The 15084-nt window shown below is 58.9% G+C and overlaps 1 protein-coding gene across 2 annotated transcripts; it reads left to right on the top strand.

Annotated features, from left to right (window-relative positions):
- Positions 1–1817: 1817 nt before the first annotated feature.
- ARRB1 (arrestin beta 1) lies at positions 1818–15084 on the top strand. 2 transcript variants are annotated; one of them, XM_082277559.1, is made up of 16 exons: positions 1818–2126; positions 7194–7224; positions 7827–7887; positions 8368–8412; positions 8777–8973; positions 9564–9623; positions 9744–9811; positions 10264–10399; positions 10479–10563; positions 10661–10733; positions 11070–11207; positions 11403–11486; positions 11684–11707; positions 12573–12643; positions 13017–13068; positions 13696–15084. In XM_082277559.1, exons 1-16 carry the CDS (start codon positions 2107–2109, stop codon positions 13805–13807), a joined length of 1257 nt encoding a protein of 418 aa, XP_082133685.1. In that variant the 5' UTR covers positions 1818–2106; the 3' UTR covers positions 13808–15084. The 2 variants fall into 2 exon arrangements, with proteins under 2 accessions (XP_082133685.1, XP_082133686.1); XM_082277560.1 differs by lacking the exon at positions 11684–11707.

The raw sequence follows: 15084 nt of genomic DNA, 5'->3' as shown, positions 1-15084 counted from the left end.
TTTCCATCCCCATCTGCCAAGTTGGGACCCCCCATGCCTGGACAGGAACCATGCTGGGACCCATCCAGCCTGGCAGCAGGGGGAGCTAGGCCTGGGGCAGGATCCAGCTTGGGCTGGGACTGCAGCGGGGTCCTGGGCTGGGATGCAGGATGAGGCCTGTGTTGGGACCCCTCTGTGCCTGCGCTGGGACTGGGGAAGAATCCAGCTGCTCCTCTGGCTCCCATGGCCATCCTTGCGCAGCCCCAGAGGGTACCCTGTAGTCTGCCCATCATCCTTGCATCAGGGCCGTGGTTTTTCATTCCTGCCGTCCTGCTAGGGAGCAATTTATTATCCGAGATCAATGCAGCACTTTTATCCCAGCCCAATCTGACAGCTTCATCCTGGGCTGTGGTGTTTGATACCCAGAGGAAGAGTCCCCAGAGGCTTTGGTGCTGGCACATGCTGGAGCTCCACGAGCTGCCAAAATTGGGGTGAAAAACTGCCCAAACTACCAAATGTCCCTATCCTGCTCCAAGCGCCAGTTCAAATCCTGGGATTAAATCCTTTAATCCTCTGAAGTAGTCCCAGAGCAGGGTTTATGGTCCCCAGCCAGGAGCTGCCCCCCTTCTGCCTCTGCCACCGATGGCTCCATGCCCTTGGGTGACATCCCTTCCCGGATACGTTAGGGTATCACAGCCACCCCTCCAGACCCTCACCGCAGCCTCTGCCCATTATTGCTTTCTTTCCTTTTGTCCCAGTTCATCCCTAAGGTGGGGTGCAGGTGTTCCCAAGGATGGGATAAAGATGCCCCGTGGGTGAGGTGCAGGTGTCCCCACGCTGGGGTAGACGTGTCCACCCTTGGTCCCCTCCATCTGCCCCACAGTGGCCGTGGGGGCGGGATAGGGAGGAGATGTTTCAGCTGGGGATGGAGGTACCAGTGGAACCACCTGAAGCCCGTTAATGATGGGCTGCTCTGTAGCAGGAGGCGGGCGGGAGGGGGACGCAGCCAACTGGGGTGGGTGGGAGGGGTACCGACGTATTCCTGCAGGGAGTGCTTGATTCCATTGGAGGAGCGGATGGACACCCCGGGGGCGGCGTGCGCGCAAGTGTGTGTGTATACCTGGGGTGTGTGCGCACACGTGTACGGATGTGTATGCACATGGGGTGTGTGTGTGCACAGATGTGCACGTATGTGTGTGCATGTGTGTTTGTGTGCGCACACGGATGCGTGCACACACGTCTGTGCATGCATGTATGTGCACGTGTGCGTGTGCACATCTGTGTGTGTGCCTGTGTGAGTTCACGTGTGTGCGCACGTGTGTGCGCATGTATGTGCAAGTTACGTCTCTGTGTTCACAGACACCTATCTCTGTATTCACACTGGTGTGTCTGTGTCCACACACGTGTCTCCGTGTGCACACACGCGTGTCTCCGCTCACACGCAGGTCTCTCTTCACACACACGTGTCTCTGTATGATCACACACGGGGCTCCCCCCGCCCCTGTATGTCCACATGCAGCCGCTGGGGGGCGCCCTGAGCCGCGCGCGTGCTCCCGCCTCTGTGTGTGGGCGCGTGCTCGTGTGTCCCCGCGCGCGCACTGCCCCACACTCTCCTATCCCTCCCCGCCTTCCCACCTTCCCACCTCGCCGCCTCCCCCGCCGCCGCACCCCCTGTCCGCCCCGTGCCCCCTCCCCGTATTCTTTCCCCGTGTCTTCTCCCCGCCCGTGCGGCCCGCGCGCCCCGCCGCCCCCCCGGGCCGCGCCGCTCAGAGGCGGGCGGAGGCGGCGGCGGCGGCGGCGGCGGCGGCAGCGTCCGCACCGGAACCGGGCCCTGCCGAGCACCTCCGAGCGTGTCCGAACGACTCCGAGCGGCTCCGAGCGGTTCCGAACCTGCCCGAGCGGTTCCGAGCGGCCCCGAACCGGCCGGCGTGGCGTCCGCCCGGGCCAAGCCGAGCGGTTCCGAGTGTTTCCGAGCCTGCTCGAGCGTTTCGAGCGGTTCCGAGCGGGCCCGAGCAGGGCCGCACCGGGCCCCGCGCCCGCCCCGCCACTGCTGCCTCCACCATCCAGCCAGTAATTTTCCAAGCCCAGCCGGCGCTTCCCGGCTGAGCCCGCAGGATCGGCGGGGCCATGGGAGACAAAGGCACCCGGTGAGTGAGGACCGGGACAGAGCGGAGCATCCCGGGGGGTTCCCCGGGCATGGGGGGTGGGTGGGACAGGCGCTGCCCGTGCTCTCCGCTGGAGCTGCCGGGGGTCCCCTGGGGTCGCCCCGCTGCTGGGATACGGTGCTACCCCGGGGGGTAGTGAGGATCCGGCGACTGGGAGTGGTAGGGGGGTGTTTGGCGGGTCCCACCGAAGGTCCGTGGAGTTATCGGGGGCGTCGCTGCTCCCTCCCCATGAGATTTGGAGCCTGGATGGATTTGGTTTGGGGGAGGCTGTTGTCACCCCGGTGACCCCAGGGGACCCAGGCCCTGATGTCACTCCCGGCATGCGGCACATCTGGGGGTGTCAGGGAGCACGTGCCAGTCCTGGAGCTCGGGCGTGCGACGCCTTCATCCCATGGGAATGCTGCCATGGGGATGCTGTCTTTTGGGGACCCCCCCTGTGCTCCCCAGGGCTCCAGGTGCAGAACGTGGCAGGACCCGCTGGGCTGCACATCCTGCAAGGTGCTGTTGGGATTTGAGGGAGAGGCTAGTGACTCCTGCCAGCCCTTGCAGGGAGGCCTGGGGGGGTCTCCTCGCCGGCTGGCTCTGGCTGTGGCAGTGGAGTGGTCAAGGGGTTGACACTCCCATTCTTCACCCCACTCCCTTTCTGTCCTCTTGGCCATTAATAGTGGCCATTAATCAGGGATTACAGGGTGCTCCTGCTCACCTCACAACACCACCGCCCTCCCCTTGCTCATCTCCATGTCCCCTGGGCATCAGGGTGAGAGGCCCTCGGTGCAGCCGCTGTGCCCGCCATGGCCACAGCAGGAGAGAAGGATGAGGGGGTCTGGCCCTGCCTGGGCAGAACCTTCCAGAAACATTGCAGTGTTTTGGGGTGGCAGGATGGGAGTTGTGGGTTCATGTTGGACTCACCCAGCATTTTGGGAAGGGGATGTTGCTGCTGCCAGCCTGCCCAGGTGTTGGTGCCCCAGCTGTGGCTGACAGCATCCGCTTCCCCCCGACTCAATGTCCTGCATTCTTCAGAATTCATGTTGCACTCCTGGAGCAGGTGGACAGCCCCACAGATCAGGGGGCTGGGGCACCCACTGAGTTTCCCCCAACTGCTGGGTGCAGTCCTTGGGATGCAGCTGATTTGGCCTCCAGAGGTTTTCGGGTGCTGGGGGGAGCTTGGTGAGCGGCATTCCCATCAGCAGGCATGCTGACAGGAGAGGCATGAGCTGATCTCCCTGCCTACGCAGCGTGTACGGAGGGAGCCAGGAGGGAGAAGAATTAGGCTGACAAATCCCTCTTCCTCTCCAGTTTGGATCTCCAAACCCAAATCTACTTGGTTTGATCAGGAGGTTCAGCTGTGGGAGCTGATTTACTATCTGATACCCCAAAAGCCCATTTCTGCTGATTCCTGCAGTGGCACCCCACTTTTCTTGGGAGTCACCAAGCCCTGCAGTGGGAAGAGCTGGAATAAACAGCTGAGTTGATGGCTACTGGCACCATCGATCACCTTTCCCTGCTCTTCCCACTCAGCACCTAGCTAGGGCAGCTGCAACCCCCACACAGGATGCACAGCTACTGGAATTCCTGGCTGCTGGGATTCCTAGCCTGTGGCTTGAGGGTGGTTTCCTGGTGTCTGGGAAGTGCTGCAGTGGTCCTGGTACACCAGAGCCTACACCTTGGCATTAAGCTCCCCTTGCACCCTTCCTCTGACCCCATAGTCCCATCCAGCCCCTCTGTAGCATTCCACCATAGCATCTTGCTGCCAGGGGGGTGACCTTCACCTACCACCGGATCTGCTGCTCAGTCCCTCTACCATCCCATTCATCCTTCTGGATGAAGCCATAGGATCTGGGAGCAGGACAGGGATCTCCACTGGGAAGAGAAAGAGCCCTGGAAGGTGGCCCAGGAGAGAGACTCCTGCTTCCTGGATGTTGTTTGAAGAGCAAACTCTGGTAATAACAGCAGGATCCAGACACATCCCAGATCCCACAGCTGAGGTATTTCCTTGCCAAGAAAGTCTGTGGAGTTCTGACCTGGCTGGGGGATGCTGCTGCTGAGCCTGGCAGGGGTAGATGGATGGATGCAGCAGGAATGCAAGATGCAGCACTGGGCCTGTGGGATGCTCTTGCTTTGGGATCAGCTGGCATGGTGCTCCAGGCTCATCCCGGCACAGCTGGCAGGGAGCCTCTGGCCGCCACCACGGGGTTGTGTTGAAGTGTATGATGTGGTTGCTGGCGGTTCCATTATCCCCGGAGGTCCCTTCTAACGTGGCTCTAGCTAATTAGATCCGCCATCCAGCCTTGTTAGTGTGAGAGCTGGCAAAACCCCTGGATTCTCTGCCCTGGGTTCAAAGGCAATCAATGGCATTGCTGTCAGATCCTGTTCCAATGCCCAGAGGAATCAAATCCTCATAAATCTTCCCAACCAAGATCCAGTGGACCCCATTCAATTATTGGCCACCCAATAAAGCCATCATTAGCCCTGGCTGGGTGCCTAACAAGTTCATTAAGGGATAGGATCCCTGGCAGGGAGAGGGCAGGAGAAATGGGATCCGGCTGTGCAGCAGCATGACAGGGGCTCGGGGGGCACTGGGGCTGCCAGCCCACGGCATGAGGCCCCAAGCTCCTGATGGGCAGCAGCGGAGGCCACTTCCTGCCTTGTGTCTCCTGTGTTTCGACACCAGGAAGGGCTGGAGGGGGAGGGAAGGCTTCACACTTCCTCCTTTCCTCCCTCTAGATCCGGTGGCGGGCGAGGGTCACCCCACTGGCAGCAACAGGCTACCGTGTCCCCATGTGCCCCTTCCCTTCCCCCACTGGTGCTTCCGGAGAGAGCTGGCCCCCAGCACGTACATCTGGGGAGATGTGAGCTCCTGCACCCATGGTGTGGGGCCAGGCAGGGCTGCTGCACCCACAGGATGAGGGGGCACCCTGTGCTCATGCATACACAGTGTGGAGCCAGCCTGGGCTCCTGCATGCACAGTGTGGGGATGTGTGGGTCTCGAATTCTGTGGAGCTTCTGCACCCATAACGTCGGGCTTCTGCACCTGCAGTGTGGGGCTGGGCAGGTCTCAGGCCCTGTGGGGCTCCTGCCCCAGTGTGGGGCCAGCATGAGTGTGTGCCAGGCAGAGTGGTGAGAAATGGCTTCCCACAGTGCCTGCCATTGCCTGCCATCGATCTCGCTTGCACTGGGTTCATTAACGGCTCTGTTAGTGTCCCCAGGGCTGGGCAGGAACATCACCGCCTTGGCTGCCTTGCCTGAGGCGTGCTGGGGCTTCCCAGCCCGCCTCAGGTTGTGATCCAGCATGCTGGACCCTCTTTGGGGTCTCCCTTGGGAGCTGGTCTGTGGGATGAGGGGTGACAAGGGGGTGACAGGCTGGCAGGGGATGCTCCTCATCCTGCTTTTATGTAACACTTCAATAATTACCCATGAAAATCCTGCTGTTAGTTGCTCTGGGCTCTCAGGAGGATGCATCCATTGCCTCTCCATTCCTGACTCTGGAGACTGATCCTGCCATGGCTTTCAAACCCCAAAAATTGTGGCATGCTGATGCCCTTCCATGGCACGTTGAGGCCTTTATTTCCCCCAGTTATTTAATTGGAGCAGCATTCCCATTAATTCCATCTTTCCTTGCACCAGTGCAGGATCACACCCTCACCAGCAAACCCTCATGACAAACATCCACCTGCAGAAGTGCTTTCCCATTTTGACTGGGAAAAATCAATCCCGCAACCCCCACAGGGAAAAGCCACCCAGGAAGGGTCAGCAGGATGTTCCTGATGTTCCCAGTGGCTTGGGACACCCAGAAGGATGTCCCAAATATTTTATGTGCCTGGCAGAGGGTTCCTGGGGCTTGTCTGGGGACGAGGGAATGAGGGGCTTCAGCCCCTTATCCAGACTATATCCTGCTTCCTGGGCAGAGCTTGGCCAGGCTGTGCTGGTCCCCATGGCTTGCAAGAGAGTGGGATGTGGAGACTTCGGGGTGCAGGAACACACATATGCAGGGATATGGAGATGCAGGGACACAGGGAGGTGGGGACACAGGATTTCAGGGATATGGGAATGAGGGGTGTGCCCACACATCTCCTGATGCATCTTACCCCATTGCCAGGGTGGTGGTCACCCCCAAGCTGGCACTCACTGGCTGCTGCCTTCCCTGCCTGCCCCTTGGCTGGGTGTGGGCAGCTGCAGGCACCAAGGTGGCTGAGGGCTACTCCTAGTGTGGCTGAGGGTCCATCACCCTGTAGCAGCCCGGGGCATTTTGGCAGAGCCAAGCAGCTGCCCTGGGAAATTGTTTTTTTTTTTTCCAGCTGAAACCACTACTAATCTTCCCGGATGGTTTTAATGGAATTTAAAGGCAAGGAGGGATTATCTGAGGAGAACCCATTATGGGTGGCTTTGTGCCAGGGCAGGCTCCAAAAAATCTGGCAGCGCCAGGCACCCTACTTGCCTCTGCTTGCTCCCTGCCTGCAGCAGACATGCATTTCCCAGCAGTGGCATGTTGGACCCACACCCTTTCTCCCATTCTTCTGTGGAGTCTTCCAGAGGGATTTTGGGAGCTGAGAGTGGTGTCTGGGGGCTAGTCCCATGTTTTGGAATGGGAATGAAAAGCTCTGGGGACAGGAGCACCCCAGACTTTTCTTGCCTCTCCAGTGGCTTTGGGATGCATCAATGTGAGGTGATGTTAAGGTGGGTTCACCCCAGGGGATGCTCCCATCCTGTGTGCCTTGACCCCATGGTCCCACACTCTGGTCCCCAGGGCAAGCTGGGTGCTGGGGTGCTGCTGCCCTTCACAGTAGTCTCTGGGCACCATCCTCATGTGAAGGGGTGGGCTGGGGTCCCGATGCCTCCCTTATCCAAAGCTGGGTCCTGGCACTGGGTGCTGAGGGTTGGATGCACCTGTCACCCAACAGGACTGTGCCAGTGGGTGCTTCTTCCCCCAGGGATCCTTCCTGGGGGGAAGCTGGACAGCTCCATGGGCAGGGAGCCAGGAGTGGAGTGGGGGGTTCAGGAGTGGAGGGTGCCCCCTGCTCCAGCACTCACCCCCCCTTTGCTGTTTTGCAGGGTGTTTAAGAAAGCCAGTCCTAATGGGAAGGTAAGGGGGACATGGTGGTGGAAACCATGGGGTCACAAGCATGGCCGGGAGTGGGGGATGGGCATGTCCCTGAACCCCAGATCCACCCTGTGCACTGCTGCCTGCCTCAGCATCCTGCCACAGCAGCGGGAAGGGAAACTGAGGCACAGTGGGGCTGGGTGGGGCTTTCCCAAGGTCAGGGGTCAAGCAGACAGGTTTTGGAGTGCTGGGGTGCAGGTGACCCTGCCTGGGGGGGTTTTGGGTCTGGCAGCAGGAGCTGAGGCAGAAAACCTTCTGCCAGGCAGCTGCCTGCCCCGTGCCTCAGTTTCCCCATCAGGAGAGAGATGAGAGGGTGACACTGGGGGGCTCATCCCTGCTCCACAGTGGGGTACAAACCCCTGGGGCGACACCCAAGGGTCCCCAGATGTTAAGTGCCTCCAGGTCTGGGGACATCTGAAAAGGTTCCAGGCTTTGCCTGGAATGGGGTGGGGTTGACTTTTGGGTACCACAGGTACAGGGTGACACTGGGGATGATGAGGAATATGGACCTCACTGGGTGGTGACAACATGGGGGCCCTGGGGTTCTGCTCTGTGCACCCCTGACACACTGTTCCTCCCTGCAGCTCACTGTCTACCTTGGGAAGAGGGATTTCGTGGACCACATCGATGTAGTGGACCCCGTGGGTATGTGGTGGCAGGAGGGGGACGCAGGGAGACGCATGCCAGGGTGGGCTGGGCTGTCTGGGAAGAAAGATTTTGGGGAGCAGAAAACTGCCAATTTGGGATAATATTCATGTCTCACTGTGGCTTTGCATATGCCCTGGGTGTGGTAGGTGCAGACTGTCCCCTGCTGGCAGTGTGTTCCTGCTAGGCCCTGGCTGGCAGCTTGGAGGTGATGACTCTCACTGTAAAGGGGGAACATGTCCCCCCCTCAGCTGTGCTGGTGTCACCCCAAACCCTGCCTGTACATTCCCCCCTAACCCTACCAGCACATCCTCTGACCCTGACAGTGTGTGTCCCCCTGCCAGTGGTGTCCCCCCATCCCAGTAGCATGTCCCCTGACCCTGCCATTGTGTCCCCTAACCTTGCCATTGCATTCCCTGATCCTGCCAGTGCGTCACCCTATCCCTGTGACGCATTTCTGTCCCGGCCATTCCCTTGCAGATGGAGTAGTGCTGGTGGATCCTGAATACCTGAAGGAGAGAAAAGGTAATGTCTACCTTTGGGATCCCTGGGGCCACAGAAGTGGCACTGCCACAGGGCGATGCTGGCATCTCCATGTAGTCCTACCCAGGCATTGGCATCTCTGGGCCCTTTGGTGACATTTTCCAGCCCCCCTGTCCCCACGGCAGGTTCCCTGTCCTGTGGAGAATGGGGGTGCTGTGATGGGCATCCCAAGGCACAGCTGGCTGCTGAATCCCCATATTCTCAACATGGCATGTCCTCAAGCCACCACTACTTCCCAGTGCTGGTGGGACTGGCATGAGCCAGAATGCCACCTTGCCTTTGTGTCCCCATGGTCCCTTCCATGACCCACAGCCTGCTACCAACTTCCCCTTGTTACCCTCTCCAGTCTTTGTGACATTGACCTGCGCCTTCCGCTATGGCCGTGAGGACTTGGATGTTCTGGGGCTGACCTTCCGCAAGGACCTGTTTGTGGCCAACTCCCAGGCCTTCCCCCCGGTCCCCGAGGACAAAAAGCCCCTGACGCGGCTGCAGGAGCGGCTTATCAAGAAGCTGGGCGAGCACGCCTACCCCTTCACCTTTGAGGTAGGGTGACAGCAGGTGCTCTGGCGTGCTTGAAGGGACAGTGAACCCTGCGATGGGGACATCAGGGTCCCATCTAGCCCTGTGGGGTTGTGGTTGGGGGTGAGATGCTGCTATCTGTGATCAAGACACAACTTTTGGTGGTGGATCTTCAAACTGGTGAGCAGAGAGCAGCCATCAGTAGGGAAGCTGCCAGTCCATGTCAGCACTGGGGGGTTCATGCTGGCACTGGGGATCCATGCCAGCACTGGACAGCTCTGGCAGGGAATGGCTGGGGGGTAGACCCCCTGCTTCATGCACCTGCTCCTTCGATTTCCCCGGCGCAGCTTTGGCAGTAGTGACCACCCACTCTGGAGCTCTATGACATTTTACAGGGCTCAATCCTATGGCCTCAAAAATGGCCCTGATTTCTCAAAATTCCCCTGATTAATTAAAGCCCTCTAAAATAAGGTATTTTTGTAACACTTTGGGATTTGGGAAATGCAATAGTAAAATGAGGAAATCCTTCCTGGATTTACTTGTTTTCGTTGTGGACAGGAAAGGGAAGTGCTGGTAGCCTCTCAAAAAGCTCCTCACCCCCCTTTCCCCTCCAGATCCCCCCCAACTTGCCTTGCTCCGTCACACTGCAGCCAGGCCCAGAGGACACGGGGAAGGTAAGATCCCTCCATGTTCCCGTGCCACCAGGCTGTGATGAGTGGGCACTGCTGGGGTCACCTCTATGGGGAGTGCAAAGAGGTTTCCCTGCCTCCTTCTCCTCCCTTCCTGGTTTTCAGGCCTGTGGGGTGGACTACGAGGTCAAAGCTTTCTGTGCCGAGAACCTGGAGGAGAAGATCCACAAGAGGTAAGCAGAGAGGATCCATCCAGCCTGGATGGAACCGGCATGCTCCTGGGGCTGGCAGCAGGAAAGGGGCACCCCAGTTTGCTACCCAGCTTGGATGAGAATGTTTTCCAGGATGAGATAGAGTTGTCTTCCAGGTTGGGGCTGGAATGGGGGTGCTCTCCAGGATGGGGCTGGGATGGAAGTGTTCTTCAGGGTAGGGATGGGTCAGAGAACATCTTGGGGCTGGGATGGAGATAAACACCACTGTGCAAGGAGCCCAACACTTGCTGTGGGCAACCTGGCCCAGCCATTGGGCTTCCCACTTGTAGCCCTGGTGGACATCCAGACGAGACCTTCCATGGCATCCTTCTGACCCAGCAGACCAGAAAAAAAGAAGGATTTGACCCAGAATGGGCCAAGAAAGAGGGTAGCCTGTGGGCAGCCTGAGTTCTCCTCTCACTGTCTTCCCCCAGGAACTCAGTGCGCCTGGTGATCCGTAAGGTCCAGTACGCACCAGAGAGACCCGGCCCCCAGCCCATGGCAGAGACCACCCGGCAGTTCCTCATGTCAGATAAGCCACTGCACCTTGAGGCATCCCTGGACAAGGAGGTGGGCAAGGACTGGGGGGGGCACACTGGTGGGGTGACCCTGGGGATCTCACCATCCCCCCTGCCCTGCTCCCCTGCAGATCTACTACCATGGGGAGCCCATCAGTGTCAACGTGCATGTCACCAACAACACCAACAAGACCGTGAAGAAGATCAAGATCTCAGGTGAGGAGCAGGGCCATGTCCCCCACTCCATTGGTGTCCCTGTCCCCATCCCTGTGGGGGCCCACCCTGATCCCTATCTCTCTGTGTCTCACCCCAGTGCGCCAGTATGCCGACATCTGCCTCTTCAACACTGCCCAGTACAAGTGCCCTGTGGCTGTGGAGGATGCTGAGTGAGTACTCCTTGGGGACATCATGAGGAGCCCTGGAGACCTCGGGGGGGGTGGTCTTGGAGGAACCTTGGAGGTCTCCTGCCCCGGTGCAGCCCCAGTGGGATATTGCACTTGGCAAGCAGGGAATGGTGGGAGGAACAGGGAGATGGAGACCTTTTTTCTGGTGGCATCTTGGGGATGCCACCCTCTGCGTCCCCTGGGAAGGAGATGTTCATCAGGTTGGGGCAGGGATGGGAATACGTGGAGAAGTTCACCAGGCTAAGATCGAGATGTCTGGGGTGACCTGTGGGGCTGTGGGTAGCTGGGGCTCTGGCTGATGGTGGCTGTCATCTCTAGTGACATGGTGGCCCCGAGCTCGACATTCTGCAAAGTCTACACCCTGACCCCCTTCCTTGCCAACAACCGGGAGAAGCGGGGGCTGGCGCTGGATGGGAAGCTCAAGCACGAGGACACCAACCTGGCCTCCAGCACGCTGTGAGCCCCTCCACCCCCCAGGGCTCCTGTCCCCCCTGCAGCGGGGGGGCAGGACCTGGCCCTGGTGGGCATCCAGCCCCTGCTCCAGGGGTGATGCTTGGGGTGGAGGAGACCCCGGGGGGGGACCTTCAGGAGGACAGGGGGCTGGTCCCCATGGCCAGTCCCTCACTGATGCCCACCTGCCCCTTCCTCCAGGTTAAGAGATGGAGCCAACAAGGAGATCCTGGGCATCATTGTCTCCTACAAGGTGAAGGTGAAGCTGGTGGTGTCACGAGGAGGGTGAGTGTTGGGCACCCCCCACACCATGCTGCACCTTCTCTCTAACCTTGGGACTGGTCTGTGCTGCAGGTGGGGCCCCATCACCCTTAAAGCTCCCCTGGGACTAAGCAGCACAGGCGGGACAAAATGTGTGTGGGGGCTGTGTGTCCTTGGGAGGGGACAGTGACTAATGTGTTGTATCCTTTGACTCATGCCAGCCTGCTGGGAGACCTCGCCTCCAGGTAACACTCCACTCCCCCCAGCACCCCCCAATCCTCACTGCAGCCCCGCATTGCACCCCTCAGCCCTTCAGGGTGCTACCACTCTGACCCCATGCCTGTCCTTGGGATTCCACTGTGTTGGGGATGCTGTCTCACCCAAAGCGAAAAGCCTGGCAGAGGTGGGGCTGGGCTAGTGAGGCTGGGAATGTTGGCAGGGTTTGAATCCTGCATCCTCCTCCTTGTACTGGAGTGAGAGGCCTGTGGGTGCTGCTGGGGAGAGTGAGCAGGGCACAGAGGTGGCTTCATAGGGCTGAGCATCTCTGGATGTGGTTACATGAGTCTCTGGGGCTTTCCAGGTCTTCATCCTCACGTCACTCCCCTCCCACAGGGTCCTATGGGGACCACAGGACCACTCGTCCTCCCTTGGGGCACTTCTTTGTCTGAGTTCTGTCCTACCTGCCCCGGGGCAGCTCGGGGCTGTGCTCAGGCTGTCGCGTCCTGATGTCACCATGCCCACCGAGCACTGGGAAACTTGGTGCACCTCCTGCCATTCCCATGGCACTGCTGGCTGCAGCCTAAGGACAAGGGATTTGGATCCCTTCCATAGCTTCTAAAGACAAGATTTTTGCCATGCTGCTCTCCCTCCTGATGCCCCTCTACTTTCCAGGGGGCCCGTGCTGATCCCCCACCCTGGGGTCCAAGCTCAGCCAAGAGCCATGAGAGCTGCTGAGCAGCTCCATGGAGGATAACACAGGGGTTTGCCCAGCTTTATGGTCTCTACAGCAGCTGTAATGAGGGGTGTTGCTCTGCTCCTCCCCTGCAAATTTGCCTTGCTCTGCATGTAAAGTGCAGGCAGGCCCATGCTTTACCCTGGTGTCTCTTGCAGCGACGTTGCAGTGGAGCTGCCCTTCACGCTGATGCATCCCAAACCCAGGGAGGAACCAGTACACCGGGACAGTGAGTGTCCAGGCCTGGGTAACAGGGCCAGCATCCCTGGGGGTGGGTGGGGGCAAAAGGGGCCAGTGAGGCTGTGGGGAGGGAGATTCTTGGTTTCCGTTGACCCTGTTCACAGGGCCTCAGTGTTAAAACCATGGGGGTGCCCCTATCACCCTAATGCAGCCAAACTCTGGGGGGTTGCATCCACACACTGGAACAGAGGTGACAACCCCAGGGGAATCTCAGCCACCCCAATGGGATGGCAGTGATGACTGCAGGGGGGTCTCACCCACCCTGCTAGGAGGGCAGAGATGATCCTGGGGAAGGTGTCACCCACCTCGGTGGGATGGCAGTCACCACCCTGTGACTAACCCTGTGTCATCCCTTTGTTCAGTTCCAGAGAATGAAGTGCCCATAGATACAAATCTGATAGAACTCGATACAAAGTAAGAGACTAAAATACACTCCTCCCCCAATTCCCACATTCCATGTGGGAATGGGAAGCGTGGCGGTTGCATGGCACCCCCCCAACCTGCTAACACCCGCTGTGCCATGGGATTGACACGTGTGATTAACCCCACACATGTCACCTGTAATGCATGACGCGTGCTGTTCCCCTCTCTCTTCTCTCCTCCTTTGCCCTTCCCTGCATGGCTTTCCAAAAAACAGGAGAAACTGCAGTAAGAGCCTGCTGGGATCGTGTTGGGGGTGGGGGAGGTTGTCACCACAGTGTTCCCCAGGCTGGTGATATGTTTGGGAGGTTTTTTATCCACCCAGCTACTCCCTGCAGGTCTGCGGTTCCCCCGGAGTGGGGCAAATGCCAATGGCCCTGGTAATGCTGCACCTGCTGGAGAGCTTGAGGGCTCTTTTTTGGGTGCATTGGGCAAGTATTAATAAGGCTGTGAAAACTGAGGCTGCTTGCTGAGGGGTGCAGGGTTTTGGGGCCCCCTGAGCTGCTGGAATGTCGTGGCGGTGCAGGTTGAATTCACCAGGCAAGCTGGGACAGCTTTGCGGGGCAGGGGGTGTTTCACCTTGCACCCCACCTAAACCCCTCTCCCTTGTGTCCCCACTAGTGATGATGACATTGTGTTTGAAGACTTCGCCCGCCAGCGACTCAAAGGCATGAAGGATGACAAGGAGGATGAGGAGGAGCGGACAAATTCCCCGCAGCTCAATGACAGATAAGCGAGCCCCACCCTGCTCGCTGCCCCGGCCCAGGGACACCCCTACATTAGGCTGCTTCTCTTTTCTATAATTAATTGATTTTGTTTTCTACCTGTACTGGGAGCCTACGGATCACCCGATGGCCACAGGACCTATAACCGTCCAGCTGTGCCGTGTTGTCTCTTCATCCAGCTGCCAGAGCTGCTGTTTCCCGTGCAGGGCACAGCCAGGGGGGCACTGGAGGCAGTGGGGCTCACTATAACCCCGTCCCTGTCCAGCCCCCTGCCACTTACCAGAGCCCTTTCCTATGAGCTGCCTCTTATGTGTTTTATATAAGCCCAGTCTCAACACCAGTTTGCTATGGGGAGGGGGGCTGCAGCAGAATAGGGGGGAGGTGTCTTTTTTAGGCAGCCTTCTCATGGGAAAAGGCACCTGTGCACCTCGGTGTCCCCTCCTTTCACCCACGGCCAGTCCCCCTCTGTCCGGCCCTGCTGCATGTGTTCCCTCCCTGGGATGCACGAGCCTGGCTTTGACTTTGGCCCCTGCCCCAGCTGCTCCAAAGTGGGTGGGCAGCACCCACCCTTCTCTTCCCCCAAGTACCCCCAAAGTGGCCACCCCAGGGGTCCTCCCAGCTGCATTCATTTTCACACCAGTGTAATCATCCTGGAGGAAACCAGCTCAGAGCTGAGAGCTGCTGGGGCCAGGTTAAGGTGGCAGAGGGGATTCTGTGGGTCTGTGCCATTGGCCACACACTGCTTGCTCTGGGAGAGGCCTCAAATGCCTCTTCGCAGCCATGGCAGGGTCATGATGGAATAGCCTTCTCCCCACCAGGATGTTGCCAGGGATACTTCTGTCCTGCCAAGCTGCAAAGCCCTCCTGGTTAATGTTTCTCTCTGCCTGCATGGGATCTAGCACCTGTTTGGGGGTGGGGGAGAAGCAGGGCATTTGCCACCCTAATCAGTGTTTGAACAGATGCTTGTACCTCCCAGGTTGGTGGTGCTTGGACTCCCTCCCCTCCTCCAAGGGTCTCTGGTCCCTCACCACCCACTGAGAGGCCATTCCCACTATTTATTGTGCTGTTGCAGTCAGCGTTGTCATCTGAGAGCATTTTGTGGGGATAGCTCCATCCCCCACACCCAGTTTGTGGGGTGCTAAGCTGAGCCCACCCCCCTCCCCCGTAATTTTTGGGTAAAGCTGATGGGCAGCGTGGTACTTCTTTTTGTAAAGTGGTTCCTTTGTACTGATCATTGATACCTGCTGCTTTGGTTTCTCCACCCTGTCTGTGATGTTTCTGTGTT

Source organism: Coloeus monedula, assembly GCF_965178545.1.
Source record: "Coloeus monedula genome assembly, chromosome: 3".
NCBI lineage: Eukaryota > Metazoa > Chordata > Aves > Passeriformes > Corvidae > Coloeus > Coloeus monedula.
This window is presented reverse-complemented; position numbering and strand designations above follow the sequence as displayed.

Bases quoted from the DNA above. Each gene is read 5' to 3' on its own strand.
- ARRB1 (XM_082277559.1), top strand. From the start codon at position 2,107: ATGGGAGACAAAGGCACCCG. The intron at 8,413-8,776 runs GTAATGTCTACC...TACCCTCTCCAG, and splicing joins ATACCTGAAGGAGAGAAAAG to TCTTTGTGACATTGACCTGC. The intron at 8,974-9,563 runs GTAGGGTGACAG...TTTCCCCTCCAG, and splicing joins CCTACCCCTTCACCTTTGAG to ATCCCCCCCAACTTGCCTTG.